Source organism: Amphiura filiformis, unplaced genomic scaffold (assembly GCF_039555335.1).
Source record: "Amphiura filiformis unplaced genomic scaffold, Afil_fr2py scaffold_35, whole genome shotgun sequence".
Taxonomy (NCBI): domain Eukaryota; kingdom Metazoa; phylum Echinodermata; class Ophiuroidea; order Amphilepidida; family Amphiuridae; genus Amphiura; species Amphiura filiformis.
In genome coordinates this window covers 63,627-80,659 of record NW_027305499.1, presented here as the reverse complement: position 1 = coordinate 80,659, position 17,033 = coordinate 63,627, and the positions used below count along the sequence as shown (strand labels likewise).

Sequence of the window (17,033 nt, the reverse complement as noted above, 5' to 3'; positions counted from 1 at the left end):
ATGCATAAGTAACTTTCATGCAACTGTTTGTAATCTACAAAAGATCTATAAGGCAGGCTATCTACAACAGATAACCTGGGCAGCTGTCTCATGATAATTGATAAATACGAAAGTGCTATCCCTCTCCGTGAAATACAGGTAACACAACTTCTAAGTTCCCCCTAATACTTTTTAAAATAAGTCGAAAAATATTTTACGGAATGTAAAAATGTAAAAAGATATGTATAGCCCTGTTTGTTTTACCCTGTGGACCAATTTATAGCGCCATACATCATTGCGTTCAGTCACAATGGTTAATTATGTAAGAAAAGAGGCCATTTTAAAAGTTGCACCTGAGCCCATAGCAAAAGTTCTGAGTTCCCCCAAATACTTTTTAAAATAAGTAGAAAAATATTTAACGAAATGCAAACTTGTAAAAAGATATGTGTAGCCTTATTTGTTTTACACCTATGGAACAAATTATAGCGTCACACGTCATTGCGCTCAGTCACAATGGTTCATTATGTAAAAAAAAAAGACAGTTTAAAAGCTGCATCTGAGGCCCTAGGAGTCAACTCTCAAACAATTCAGCAGGACAGGCCTATTCATGTGTTTGTTCAACAACTTTTCCTATACCTTTGTACAGGCGCCAATCGTTGTTAATCCGCGATGAATCCACAATTTCCCAGTAGCGTGTCACGCCAACATAAGTTAATGGAAGCGCGATACGCCGACACTGGCCAGAAATTTGCCATACCTAGAACTTGTGTGCGCTACATGTTGTTTTCATTATTTTGGAGGAAGCGGCTAAATATTGCTCTTTTATTCTGTAGTTCTTTTCCTGCTATCAACAGGAAAGCATCGATCTTCTTGTGTTTAGTGGCAATGACGAAACTGGTCATTCCTCATAAAATAATCGTGTGAATTAGACGATCTTTAGCTTGTTTTCGTTGTTGAAAGGGATTCGATCATGTTTTGCCGTTGTTCATCATCGATTAACAACTCGCGTCTGGCGCGCCTGCGTGGTTTACTTCGCGAGGCCAGCTAAAGTGATAAACTGTGAACATGATTGAATCTAATATTACAAAAAACCTGACTGCTATGGGCTCAGGTGCAACTTTTAAAACGGCCTCTTTTCTTACATAATTAACCATTATGACTGAACGCAATGATGTGTGACGCTATAAATTGTTCCACAGGGGTAAAACAAACAGTGCTATACATATCTTTTTACATTTTTACATTTCGTAAAATATTTTTCGACTTACTTTAAAAAGTATTAGGGGGAACTTAGAAGTTGTGTTACCTGTATATGGCGTGCATAGATGCTGAAGTAAGTTTCTCCTTGAGCTATCTACTGAAGATAGCTGAAGCGCACACAATAAGGCCACTAAACTAGGAAACCCTTCCCAATGAGGCTAAGTTAAATTAAAAACTGTAAATGTCTATAGTTGCACCATCTATGCCTACCCAGGAGATCACATAATCACCTGTCTGTATTCGATCCCAGAGGCCAGTAAATCTGCACCCAATAGAGTGGGAAATAACTGTGCTTAATAGCTGTACTGCCCCGTCTGACTGCATGGGGAATTTGAAGGTGATGCAATTGACTGTGCATGAGGCATTGACATATGTTTCTGTTTGAATTTGCATATTGTCTACCCATAAAGTTTAGGAATTTTGCTTTTCTTTTAGAATGCAGAATTATTCTCTGTAAAACATTTGGAATGTTTTACTTTTAAGAATTATATGTTCTTTCTTTGAACTCCACCACTTCTAATGAATTTCATTTCTGGAATGCTTAGTGGGGTGTGCCATTTTGCACAAGTTCTAAATTAAGAGGCATAAATCTGAGACTATATTTAATGCAGTTATTTGTTTGCACACCAGCAACCTGTAAATTGTTGTTCTTTCACACTCAACTTCTTAGACACTTGGTACTGTATTATAGCGGCAAATGTTTCCCAAGTTTAAAAGCAGACAAAAATATGTTCTACCCATAGGCTTTATACCCTGCTATACAGTAGAGGTAGAGCTGAGTCCAGCATGCAAAGCAAAGTGGATGTAACTTGCCATTGATAAACAATGCAAGTGCCTGACAACCTTAAATAAAATGGCGGTCATCTAGGGTACAAGCAAGTGAACACACTAAGTCTCAGTATTTTAACTTAAATTTAATTGTTATTACGAGGCCAAAAGAAACCATCCTAGAATTGTGGTACAGCGTGTACAGACCAAGTTTTAAAAGTCGCAGATACATGTACATAAAATTAAAAATCCAAAGGCAACCAAATGACTTCACATAACAATTACTATCTTTAAGAGAAGTGCTTTCTGTGCTTTAATTCAACTTTAAATACTTCTCTCACATTGTCTGAGTGACATGTTCAATTTATTCATGATTTTTGATTTAAGTTCCACTAGTTGGCATCCGTATGTTGACAATGCTGTTATCTTTTTTGTTTCTTATCTATTTTTTTTTCTTTCTTTTTTTCATTTCTACAGGTTCAAAAGATTCGGCAGACATTAAACGATGTAGCTAAACCAGACGGCTTGTATCCTAACTACCTCCATCCTAAAACTGGCAAATGGGGACAAAGTAAGTATTGGGCCATTCTAGTTTAAATCCATACCCCCTATGGAAGACATGACCTTAATCTCCCACACAGGGAGTATGAATTTCAAATGTGGTTGCCTAAAATGGGTGAACCCATTTGCACTCCCTGTGTGGGAGATATAGGTCATGAACATCTAAAAGTAGATGGTGCGTGGATTTCAACTGGAATCGACCATGCATTGAGAACATTCGATATGATGTGATCATGCAGAGTGAATTGCTTTTCTCTTCTTCAAGGAACAAAACAATAATTGTTTTTATCTTGGAAACTTATTATAATTCAATGAAAATGCAGTCATTCTGTGAAGTGCATTGCATTATTTGCTGAGCATGGCTGAGGCAAAAGATTGCTTTAATATGCACTGTTAAAAATATGATGATGTAGCCTTCTACTGTGAGTATAAATACAAACAGGTGGTTTGTAGTTCTCCTGTGTTCAACAGTATGAGGAAAACATAAGGACATGCATGAATTTATACATTTAGACAATTCAAAGATTTATATGGTAGACAAAAGACATCCAACTCATTTTGCTGCCAGTTTATGTTAATTCTCAGTTTATGTTAACTCCCAGTTTATGTTAACTCCCAGTTTATGTTAACTCCCATGTCTTTGTCTTAGTGTGTTTCTTGACCAACTGTCTAACCCTGAGTAAAGACCACTTTATACTCCTAAGGCCACTTAACACTCCTATGTTTTGGCCACTCTGGCTTTTTGGCCAAAGTGTTTGCCATCTATATGTAGATTCAAATAGAGCAGAAACTTTCAACATAGAATGGAAAGACATAATCCAATGGGTAAAACAGTATTTGCCACAGCAGAAAGAAATGTCAGGAGTATGAAAAACTCTTTATTAATGTGGCACTCGACTTTGAACACAAGATCTTGTAATTCTGCTGTCCCCCAGTCTGCCCCTGGCAGCTCTTTTCATGTTGATACTGTGACTTTTAAATGTCAAGCTTTGTCTTCATTGTAGATTTCTTCTTTACTGTACCATGCATTTTTCAAATTGAATCTGCGTGTAGTTTCTAAGTACTGGGATAAGAATTAAAATATAAGGGCATGGTGGCGTACCGATAAAAGGTTTTGATTCTACAGGCGATAAAAGGTTTTGATTCTACAGGCTTGTTGTGCAATAGGGCATGCATTGCATGGTACTTAACCTCACCTGCCTCACCCCACACAGGTGCAATGGGAAGCTGTTAGGGGATGGTTATTATGAGTGCTGAGAGATAAGCTGCACTACAGTTGCACCCCTTTAGACGTGCACAGACTCTGATGGATATGAGTAGCAGCATGTTAAATTATAGAAGCAGTGCTGGAACACTATGGAAATGTTCAATAACCATTTATTTATTTTTCAAATACAATCAAGAATTCTCCCTGAAGTGGGGGATTTGCGGAGCAGCTAATACACATCTGAAAGCATTGCCACTTACCCAGATGGCAAAATGAATATACCATTCGTGTACATTGGCCTGACAGTATATTAATAGTTCATTTCTTGCATCGGTACAAATTCCTTCAAGCCAATTCACAACCGTCAACAATTCCTATTCGCATATGTGGAATTGGAGTGTTTTGAGTCCGGTGCAATTGGCTATTCCTGTTGAAATCCATACACCCCCTATGGAGAATGTAACCTTAATCTTCCACACATGGAGTGTGATTTTCAAATGGAGTTACTTGAATGGGTGATTCCATTTGAAATCTACACCCCCTTATGTGGGAGATTAAGGTCATGTATTCCATAGAGGGTATGTATTTCAACTGGAATAGCCCAATTTTATAGATTATCTATAGCTGCGAGTAGATGTCTGTTGATTTACACAGTTTCTGTTAAAGCTTCCATTAAATTAATTGATCTCCATATACATCAGTGCATATACTGCATAGAAAATTCTGTTGAGTAACATTCTTTGTCTTGATAAATGTATCATATCATTGGCTTCCTTGCCGCTACAAAGAAAAGGATCTGTAATGCACACATGTAGCTCTGTAGTATACTCGAGAATAAGCCAAGCCGAAACGCAAACCATTAAATGAATGTTTCAAGTTAGTGGAGCGTAAATATTCACTCTAGCGAAAATAAAGCACTTTTTACAGTAACGCCTAGGTACTTCATCCTAATGCTCTTACCGCGTCATCGTAGTATGTCAGATTTTATACAGAGGAAATGCATGAGCACTTAGGGTAAATATCTTTTCCCCATATGTTTTAGAGGTAAATTCACCATCCAGCATCTGGATTGTATGTTAAAAATCTAGTCATGTTTTTAACAAGGTAATCCTTGTTAAAGGAAAGCTTTGCTCCTGATACTGTTATATGTTTTCATGACCGACTTTGGATATGATTTTGGGCGGAAAAGTTTACAAGGGCAACAATTTTCAGAGTTTGGGTATTTTCATTAAAGGAGTATTTCGTGATCCTAGCATCCTCTTTTTATGACATTTTTCAGTACATATCCACAAAAAAAGCCTATTCCCATAATTTCAGTTGATTCTGATTTTGCGTTTGCGAGTTATGCATGATTATGTGTATTACACTGCACCATAGACAATGCGTTGTAATTTATACCAGAACGAAATTCAAATTTCACGATATCTTTGCAAAACAAATTAATCTGCAAGAAATATTTTGTACATAAACATTATGTAGCCAGAGGTTTCCAGTAATATAAAAATCTCATCTTTTTTGAGAAAAGTGGGGGATGAGGCTGTGGATCACTTAAATGCCCCTTTAATGGAGCACAAATTTAGTTCCCAGCTTTGAAGTATAATTAGGATCTGATAGCTGCATTAAGGGGGTACTACACCCCTATGGTAAATTTGTGACTATTTTTGCATTTTTCTCAAAAATAATAACACACTGGTAACAAAAGTTATGTATATTATTGGGGCAAGGAATCAATTACTACACTGGAATTTCAGTGACTCAAGACAAGCGGTTCAGTATATATGATAGAAAATGAGGTACATTCTAGTGGTACCTCTTTTCTTATCATAAATAACAAACCGCTTGTCTTGGGTCACTGAAATTCCAGTGTAGTAATTGATTTTTGCCCCTATAATATACATAACTTTGTTACCACTGTGTTATTAGTTTTTGAGAAAAATGCAAAAATAGACACAAATTTATCGAGGGGTGTAGTACCCCCTTAAGGGGGTACTACACCCCTGGCCAATTTTGTGCCTATTTTTGCACTTTTCTCAAAAATTATAGAACATTGATGAAAAGTAAGATATGTATATTATAGGGGCAAGGACTACAACTACTGCACTGGAAATTTTATTTCAGCACAGACAACAGTTGTGGAGTTACAGTAAAAAATGAGGGGAAACCAATATTTGATCAATAAATCAATAACTATACTTGCCTTGAGTTGCTGAATTTCAGTGCAGTAGTTGTAATCCTTGCCCCTATAATATACATATCTTACTTGTCACCAATGCGCTATAATGTTTGAGAAAATTGCCAAAATAGGCACAAGATTGGCCAGGGGTGTAGTACCCCCTTAAGTGACCAGATTATGAGCAACGAAGAAACAAGTTGAACAACAATAATTAAAGACAGTTAGAATATTGCCCTATACATTCAAATAACAAAAAGTGTAACTAATCTTTGAACTGCTCAGATGGTGTGGTAATTAATATGCATACATTATAGCAAGATCAAGCAAAATGAGTTATACGCCCGGGGCATTCCATTTTCAAAAAGGGGAGCATTTATTAGAAGTGAATTTTCAATTTTTAAAAAATCGCAATATACGAATTGCGTAACTAGCGAAATACAACTTCCACAAAAAAAAAAAAAAACATTCTTGAATGTTTAAGATGTCAAATTAATTAATCCCCTAATTTAAACAATGGAAATTGATTTTTTTTTAGTTGAACGACCGTGATTACTCCAACATGCCTTAATAGATAATAACATTCTGAAAAGTTCATCAAAATTAGACTTGAGACTCCTCAGATATGATCATAACGTCCGCTAAAAAAAAAACAAGACAATTTTAAAGAATCTTTAATTAAAGGCATCTTTTGGCTGTAACTCTAAATTGACATAAGAACAAACTACACCATTTCAGTGATCGCTTTACATATGTTAACATGTAGTGAAAACAGGCTTCAGTTCAGAGTTCTGGAACACACTCTACAGAAAACAGCAACAAATATGTCTCTGAGATTACTTTTTCTTGAAAATTAATCAGAAATTTTGTCATATAAGCGGGCAAAATCAGAGCATGAAATGAGACAAACTCAGTACCAGAGGCAAATTGCTTTGTACAACGATACATTCAATTTTATCTGGCATTCAAACAGCGTATGGGTTTCATTGCTCCAGTTTTCTTGCAATTGAGTAAAAAAAATATTGAAATCTTTCCGTTTTAGATAGCCTGTTATATCAAATTGCGCTCCGCGTATCTGTTAACAAGATTTCACTACAAAACAAGTTATTAAGAATCGCTGATAGCTAGGCCAGAAACTGAGAATACACTAGATTGGAAATATTGATACAAATGCAAGGAAAGTATGCATGCATCCACATAAAAATTCATAGCATTTTGAAAAATCGAAAAAAATTCATAAGATTTCTTGGATTCAATTTCACAGTGATTTGTATTTCTTGCCTGGCATTTCAGGCAATATGCACGGGGGCAGTTTGAAGTAACCCTTGATATTAATTTACATTTTAATATTTACATATCCAGAAGGAGATTTGCACAGTGAATCATCCGACCCACTTACAAGTGAACCGCAGGCATCGGTTGCAAGGGAAATTGTGCGGGTCGGGGGAAAAATGGCGAGGAGTGTAGGATAGAAAATTGGATTGTTACTGCCAGAGGGGGTGCGACACGAAATGAAAGGAATACGGGATTAATTAAATTTCAAGGCTATCATATGCAGGTGGCTTGAAGATAATTGGGTTTGTGTGAGGAAAAGATACAGCGATGGGGGATATTTAGAGGGGATTCTCTTTTGATAGTGTTTTGTTTTAATAATTGAATATATTAATAGTAGTATAAATGTGTGCGGTGTTTAGTTTGGAAAATTCTTCCTGTGGGTTTAGGATATTTAGTGAGACTAATTGGTGTTTAGGCTGAGTTTATGGTAATATTTGGGCTATTCCAGTTGAAATCCATATTCCCCCTATGGAAGACATGACCTTAATCTTCCACAGAGGGAGTGTGAATTTCAAATAGGTTACCTGAATGGTGATTTCATTTAAAATCTACACCCCCTGTGTGTACTAATTATGGTATAAGATTGGGCTATTCCAGTTGATATCCATACACCCCCTATGGAAGACATGATCTAAGTTCCACACAGGGAGTGTGAATTTCAAATAGGTTATCTGAACCGTGATTCCATTTGAAATTTACTCCCCCGGAGATTTAAGGTCATGTCTTCCATAGGGGGTGTATGGACTTCAACTGGAATAACCCATTAGTTAGTCTAGATGGGTATGTCAAAGAAAAGGAATAAATGTACAATGGATTTGCGCATGTAAGCATTAGGAGGAAGTACCCTATTTAGCGTTAGCTTTAGATATTGAATTATTTTCTTTATTTTCGACCTGACTTACCCGGGTGAAAACTGGATAAAATAATATAATATCCAAAGCTAATGTTAAATAGGGTGCCTCCGCCTAATGAGGTCATATTTAACAACAACAAAAGGCATGTCTCAAAGCTTTGGTGTGCATTTCTCTAATTTGTGCAATAAGGTGCATTCGTCCTTTGCTGCAGGGAATTGCAATGACTGTCAAAATAGGGGAAACCTAAGATAATGCACTAAAGGCCAATTGCAGCACAGATCCTGTAGTTGCAGTTAATTTATCTTTCAAAAAATTATTTTGGGTTGCCAGCAGGTATTAGCTTAAGATTGACCTCTTTTTGGGGCGCCCGCTACGGCGGCGTCCCCCATTATTTGGCTTGACTTTGCAAAAAGCTTCTAATTTCGGTCTTGCTAGATTTACTTCGTAACTGTTTTGCTTAAAAGTATGCCCAGCTTGGAAATAAAACCACAATATGCTTGGATTTTATTTTATTATTGTTTTCTGATGTGCACGGGGTAAAATGTTGTGCATATATTCTTTGTTTAAAATACAAAATTAATGGACTTATAAAAACACCAAATAAACCGTGACCTTTGTATGGTCAGGTATGGTTTAAACTGCAGTTTACCGCCTCTTAGAACCCGATAGACGGTGACATTTGACCATTCTAATTATGTATGTTTTGAACATGTTTGCACATGAACTAGTTGTTTACAGTGTGAAGAATCTACAACATGCTCATCTATCAGGGCACAGTTCTTTAACCCCAATACATTTGTGCATTCATTGAATGACCTTTGAAAATGTGAGTACAAAAACTCATACTCTGCAACTTAAGGTCAAATTTTGCACTATGATTGTTTAATTGAGGTTATTGATAATATGCCACTGGAATGAGGCCATTGTGGTCCATAGTGATTGCAGTAGCAACAGGGCCGTGACCTTTGCACACCTAATCCTTCAACCATACAAAACAACCACTGACCAATCATGAAATCACTAATTGATTTATGTGCTTCACTGCTAACTGATTGTGACCAAAAATATTAGAACACAGCTCAGTATCTTAGTGGTGACTATCTCTGATAAAAAACATTAATTAACGAATTTCAATTCTGCTCAGCAGAGAAAGGAATAAATTCGAAAGACATGATTGTGTTGAAGGTCAGAAGTGTATTTGCAACCCGAGTTGCCAACCCCACGATATGGTAGCCCAATTAGGCGACTTTTAACTCGTGGTTTACCGTTGTTGGGCAGTTTAAAGCAATAATGTACGATTTAGGCCTACATCATTTTGTTAGTGTTTACCCAAAATGCTGAATGAAATAATATTCATTGTAATATGCCTAACTGCTGGGAAGGGTTCCTAGCAAGGTAAAGTGAAAGAAACCCCAGTGGCTATTTTGTCCGTTTAAAATAGAGTTCTATGGCCGATTTAAAGTCAAAATTATGACGTAATTTTGTTATTTATTAATTACTATTTTTAGCAGAATTAATAACATAAAATGGGCTGTGCCGTTTCATGAAGAATAACGATCGATCTTACCCTTGATTTAACAGGCCTGTCAATTTCTTGGAATTGTTTGATATGAAAGGAGGGTATGATTTTTTTAAGTTTAAGTATTTCCTAGCCTCTCTTAGTCACAGGGTTGGCTACAAAAGACACAAAGTATACCTTAGGATAAACTGGCATGAGTGCGCTGACCCCAGGTTTTCAACATTTCAGGATTGTTTGTGGACGGAGGTCGGGTGAAAAACGAAATTACGTTTACATGACTTTGTCGAAATTCGTCGTGTGACAAGAATGAGTGTATAGATGACTAGGGGGGGGGGGGGGGAGCTTACTTATTTGTATCTTCTATACTATCCATCATATACCCTAGGCCATGCATAACAAAATTCAACAATATTCAATATCCAAAGCAATATGCTCACTACAATAGGCCCCCAAAACAGAACTCCCACCCCACATAATCGCAAATTGACACGAAAGCTTCATTCCATGAAGGATTTCTCTCGTATTTGATCATCATATCCCGTCCAGCTCACATTGGGCGCCCCATTCCTTTTTTAAAGGAATTTTTATTTAAAACTGTACAATAATCTGCAATGTGCAGTGCAGAGAACTATAAAATGTACCTATACATGTCATTAGTCATACCTAAATTGTTAAAAAATTATTTTTTTAAATATTTTAAATGTATCACCATTTGAAAACATGAAAGAAGACAGTGGTTTGCCGTCTACGATAGAGCCTCTAAGATCCCCCCGGCTACAATGATCTCAATCACTCTGTTCCAGGCTCACAATATGTTATAGCAAATTGCATATTGTTGTACCACACACACATACATGATTGTATGACTAGCGATTGTTTTGTAGATCCTTCTTTATATAGACCTAAGCCATGCATGTGGAAGCAAAAAGTAAGAGAAATGCTTCTGCAAACGCGAAAATCCAGTTCAAACTGGCTTTCAGTTAAGCACCGAGGTAACAATCCAAACACACCTTGAAATTGCCTACACGTTTTTTTTGTCACAAATGGCTTTGCATATGATGTGATTCATCTTGCAAAACAAATGTTTGGTACTTCTCTCGCAAATCTGACAGGCAATATGGACATTTTGTATGCACCTGAAAATTTTGTGATATCTATAGAGCCAACATTTCAGTGTTTCGAAGAGTATTATTAAGTTTTTGAAGATTTTTTAAAGCAAACATGAAACTTTTTTTAAGTTTAAAAATGTACATACTTAAAACACAAAGTTATCATTCACATTTTTTCTTTAGAAAATTAAAGAAAAAAGTGTATGTAGAGCAATAGAGTATAATGCTAAAATGTCTTTACGTTAGGTAACTTCTACTCAAAACTCTTAAGTGGTGCTGTCAGTCATGTTAAATGGTAACATAAAAAAGCCCATCAAGTTAATGTTCCTTCCCAGCTACGATCAAATGCATTCATCAGCCAATATATCCAGATGATGCGCATTTTCTTTCTGGAAAAAAAAAAAGCAGCGTAGTTTGTTTTGCTAAGAATCACCTGCCTGGGAGAAATTGGCAAAACACGGCAAAAGTGGCACTGAGATTGTCACCGTATAATATCACAAGGGACTGCTGTCAGGGTTGCCAAAAGATTTCAGCCCGAATCGCGGGTCAAATAATCAAAAAGTCGCCCAATTTTTCTCTTTACCAATGGTTTCTATGGGGCAGGAAACTATCGGAAGTCGCGGGAGCTAAAGTTGAAAAGTCCCCCAATTTTTTTTAACCATTGGTTTCTATGGGACAGGAAATTGTCAAAAGTCGTGGGAAAAATCTTCAAAAGTCGCCCAATTGGGCTACCAAATCGTGGGTTTGGCAACCCTGACTGCTGTCAATCTATAATAGCAGTCACTGTATGTGGAATGAATTGGCATGAGCTGATGGGGGAAATGAGTCGGAAGTCGCCATGAATATTCACTCGGGCAGGATCTCTTTTCAGCTGATTTCCTCCTCATGTTTTGATTTTCTCCTTTTTTTGTCTGTTTTTTAATATTGGAATCCACATGGGAAAACCAATCTGCATCAATGTGTATTGCGTCTGTGGTCTCTATTGCATCAAAACAAGCATAATGTGTTAAGCATTTGCCACCTTATGATGTGACAGTGTGCATTTCATTGGGTGCAGCTACAAACCGCTAGTGTTCGCTCAAAGTGCTGGTGTACACACGCACACCTTTAAAGACGCCGGATAGATGTGCGCGTGATACGCTTTGACGTCACTGCCACATCAAGATGGAAAATGCTTTTAGTATTGTTATTAGCCTAGTACAATCATTGATGTGAAGGCATTGAGACATCTGTTTTGTGTGGCTAAGCCATGCAGCATCTTTGAAAGCAAGGGAACTCCACCCTGACGTCACTGATTTTAGTTCGGGGGAGGGGTTCGAGTGGAGACCCCCACTTGAAGTTCCATAGAATTTTGAGCTCCAAAGTACTTATTTCTGCAAAATGTTTGGCATAACAAGTCCCCATTTCCGGAGCCCGCATTTTTTTTAAAAATCTAGGCAGCACATACCTACCAAAACATCCACATGTCTAAATGCACTATAGCTGCATGGTGAACATGCCAAAGCAACACTCTCACAGTGAAAATTTTTGTTGCACCATATAATGCAACACTGTAATGCTACAATTTGTGGCAGGTAGAAAGTACCAAAGTGTGATATGCAAATCCATATGGATTATTATAACTGAACCACATCGGTGCGGTATTATTTTCACCTATGGATTGCCTGAGTATTGCAGGAGATTCAGATTTATACAGTGTGTTAGCCTTTTCTGTAGTCTAAAATGTATAGCTCACAACCTCGATGTGATCATGTGGATCTACTGATCAAGTTATACATCCAATCTAGTGTCTGTGTGCTAAATAATGTATGTTTCCTTGCCCATTTGTATGTATGTACGAGGGGGTATCCAAAAGTTTTTGACATCTCCCAGAAGGAAAAGAGCTATATTGATGAAATTTTGTCAGTGTAATCACTGGTCCTTATGTACATTATGGTCCAAAAATGGTCTCATAAGTATGTTTAATTTTTTACAGGTGGCGCTATGATGGGCAGTAGGCGCATAACCTTTTCATGATAAGATCCTCCACTTTCTTGAGTTTATTCACAGTGGCCTCATCATCCGTGAATGATTGACGTCCACTTCTTGGCTCATCTGTGAGGGACATGTGGCCAGTTTGGAAATTCCTTTTTCAAAAAGCAACAGTGCCATATGATGGGCAATCATCACCGTAGATAGCTTTCATTTCATCATAGATTTTCTGAGCATTGTAGGCCTAACCCTCCAAATGCAGGAACTTAATCATGCTGCACGCCTCAATTTTCAGCATCTTGCAGGTTATGCGCCTACTGCCCATCTAGCGCCACCTGTAAAAAAGTAAACATACTTATGAGACCATTTTTGGACCATAATGTACATAAGGACCAGTGATTACACTGACAAAATTTCATCATTATAGCTCTTTTTCTTCTGGGTGATGTCAAAAACTTTTGGATACCCCCTTGTAACCATCTGTCTCTAAATGTGTATGCATTTGATTGTTTTTCCTGTATGTAGTTGAGTTGACACATGTATGTACAACATTACCATTTTTTCAGGCAGATTCATAATACTGCCACAGAGGAGTAAGATAAGACAGAGTGCGTACCACCAGTCAAAGTCTCCGCCTCATCCGATAATGAGGGCCAATTGTTCCATGAAATGCGACAGGCGAGACTGCTAGGCAATTACCGCGTATTTTCACGGTCTATCGCGTAATCGCTAAAGCACGCAACGCTCTATCGTGTATACGCAAAGGCACGCAGCGCTGGCGTGATTGTTAGACACGGCATGATCGAACAATCGGCCCTCATGAATATGCGAGAACTGGTAGCATACAATACACGGGGACTTTGACTGGTGGTACGCGCTCTGTCTTATCTTACTCCTCTGTGAATACTGCCCTTTAAATATCGGCGTTTTTTGGTTTATTGTTTTTTTTTTTTTGTAGTGATAACAAAAAGATGACATCTGGTATTTGTGTTTTAACCCCATGAGAACTACCTGCCGATTGGCCAAAAAGAAGTTTTCATTATCAAATGGCCCAATCAGCAACATTATTAGAATAATTAATTTCATCATGCAAAACAATTGGGGTGAACTATTTGCAAAGCTCCATTCTATTTGGTGATTATAGTGAAAATATCATGTAACTGACCAATCAGAGGCAATGTTAGATCGGCAGGTAGTGCTCAGGGGGTTAACTATTATATGATTTCCCTACAGAAATGGCAGCTGTCAGTCATTCCAATGCATAGTCAATTGAAATGATATTGGCTGGGACTGAGTTTATCAGTCCAACAAAGATAAAAATGCCTTTAGTCTTGCCAAACTTGTATATTACATTCTCCTTTTGTGTGTGTTTGTTTTTTTGCTTTTGTGTGTTTTAATTTATTCCTGACATTAACTCGTTTAGCCGGTATATTGGCCTCCTTCATTCAACAGATTTCATCAAAGACCAGCATAGAGCAATAAATGATAAATGACCAAGAACGTGAGGAAAAAATGGGATGTTGTCGACTCTGTCCCATTTTTCATCATGTATTCTCGGACCATTAAGTACCTAGATGTGCGATCTCTTTTGTATTCATTGTCATGATGTTGTTGTTACCCTCCACAGAACATGTGTCAATTGGTGCTCTAGGGGACAGTTTCTATGAATATCTCATCAAATCGTACATCATGTCAGGGGAGCAAGATCAGCAAGCGAAAAAGATGTATTTTGATGCCATTGAAGTAAGTGTAAAGTCTTCATCTAAACAATTGAAACTATTATTTAAAGGAACATTCGGCAATCACAACATTATGCCTTATATGTTAGAAAAACAATTAAATCAGGAACGAATCACATGGTTTTATTTCAAACAAGCTCATATTGACCATAAAACGAATAAAAACAGCCGGCTCTCAACATGCAGTATTCAAAATTCCTGCGCCTATATTTCCTGTGGCAATGACGTCATGGTTATTTGTGCTCAGTTGTCGTCAGCCTTCATAGTGTTACTGGGACGTCATTGGCACAGGCAATTTCGGTGCCCGGAAAATTTGAATAGAGATGGCTGTTTTTATTTGTTTTTATGGTCAATAAGAATTTGTTTTAAATAAAACCGTGGATTTGTGCTTGATAATTGTTTTTCTAACATATAAGGCATAATGTTGTGATTGCCGGAGTGTTCCTTTAAAGTTTACTCTTGGGCAGTATTTTAGAGTTATCTACTAGACTGTAGCAAGAAGCCAAAGTAGGCCTTGCCGTTTGAGGCAAGTGATCGCTCTCGCTAGCCACCACTCGCCCAAACTCAATTTCTAGAGAGTGATTTTCTACTCGCAATAGACACTAAATATTGCTCAGCTGCAAATCATCCAAAATTGAATCCAGTAGGCCTACATTCAAGTTTCAGCACTTTCAATGTATTTGATTTCTTGTAAAAAATTAGCCTTAATCTCTGAAAACAAAAGAGGGGGTGACAACAGTGTGTAAGTGTTTCATATTGGTACAAATGACTCGGACAGTGATTTGACCACTAGAGAGTGATTCAACCACTCGCCTATCATCATGCTAGTGAGTAATTTACCACTCGCCTTTAAAATCTAGATGGCAAGTCCTACCAAAGAGATGATTCTGAAATGTATAGAAGTTCTAAAGCACTCAAATCCTACTTCAGGCATGAGAATTTTCAGTTTAAAAACTGAATTCAGTTTTTTTTATAGTCAAAATTTCCGCAACTTTATTTAATTTCAGCCTGTTTTTGGTACTTTTTGCCCAATTTCTAGCGCATTTTCAGTTTTTTCAGTTTTTTTTAGGAAAGTGCAGTCTCATGCCTGCTACTTATACATCATGTCTATATCTAGCAAGAAAAAGAAATGTATTTTGATACTTGAACGGTAAGTATTGCCAATTTATCCAATATAATCAGTTCTCGGCGTATATCAGTAATCTGGATGTTATCCCATGCCACACTGTGCACTGGTTATGACTCAGACCAGTGCTGCAGCATATAAATTGGTAATTGGGATTACTGACCATGATTGGGAGTCGGTGTATGGATAGCTCTGATGATGGACCAGTATGGCCTTACATTCAGAGTTTATGTTCAAATTCAGGTGGTTTTTTTTTCCATTATTGTATCAGAAAATATTTATATTACAACATTGAAGGTTTTTATCATCAATTTGCTGATTCACATACAAGATTTCAGCAAAAATTATTAAAGTTCTTATTAAAATTGTATATACTCGTGAGAAGTGTTAGAAATAATGCCACTAGCCTGTGTAAATTACGAAAATTACTGCAGGGCTGTTGATACCTTATCTGTTTTGGCCCCTTGGTCCATGAATTTTGTTTACCAATGTCAACAAGATTGGTTATTTGTTGACTTTAATGGCAATCCTTCCTTGCTACATGTATTTGACACCTGTTGTTATGTTACGAGTTTCACGTCTCAGAGAAAGTGTCACAGATTTGTGGACCAGCGTGACATAACATCTTCAAAAAACAGTTACACATGTATAGGCCTATGTGTTAAGTTAACAATTGAGCTTGGGTGGGTAAAATTGATTGAAGACTTAAGAAGTCCAATCACCCTTGAAGATTGTGGCTTATTTCTAACCCTGAAAATGAGTATTGTACATGGAAACTATTGTGCTGCGTGCTTCTGCTCTCACCACTTTTAAAGAGCCTCTTCCACTACCCTGTCCACAAGCAATCTCAGGTACTTCAGTCTATGCTGAGCGTTTCTGCTCATATTGTGGCCAAACTTGTTCATATATTTGTAAGATAACCCAGCTTTTGCCCCAGAAAGCATTCATGAACAACAATTGCAGACTAGATATTGTAAACACTGATAGCAAGTTCAAATTAACATAGTGACTATTGCAGATACCCTTTTCTTGCACACAAGCATAATGAAAATAATATAACGAAAGCCTTGGGAGAAAAGTAACATGATACCACAGCACAAAACTGCAGCACGCATCTCACAAATAGTAGGTGGCTGTTGTGATTTGTGTACTGTGTGACTGATGAGTATACTTTATAGAGTAGCTACGTGGAAAAGAAAAGATGTATCAATTTTTCTCTAACAGGGTTTATAGCTTACAAACATGCCACAATTATGTTGCCTCTGCTGTGCGATCTAAGTGTAAACTGAACATTATTGTGGGTTGGAGAGGAGCATGACGTAGCGGTGTGTAGCACAGTGTCTTAAATACATGGACTTATTGATAATACATGCACTTTGTCACCACCAGTCCCCCAAAAGATAAAAACACACAGGCAGAGGATCATAATCACACT

At 37.3% G+C, this 17,033-nt stretch overlaps 1 protein-coding gene across 1 annotated transcript in view; it reads left to right on the top strand.

Annotated features, from left to right (window-relative positions):
• Window positions 1-17,033, top strand: part of LOC140143973 (mannosyl-oligosaccharide 1,2-alpha-mannosidase IA-like) — a 94,648-nt gene that overhangs the window by 72,669 nt on the left and 4,946 nt on the right. Inside the window, exons 6-7 of the mRNA XM_072165806.1 lie at window positions 2,485-2,578; window positions 14,361-14,476. Of these exons, the coding sequence (XP_072021907.1) occupies window positions 2,485-2,578; window positions 14,361-14,476 (210 nt within the window). The remainder of the gene's footprint in view (window positions 1-2,484; window positions 2,579-14,360; window positions 14,477-17,033) is intronic.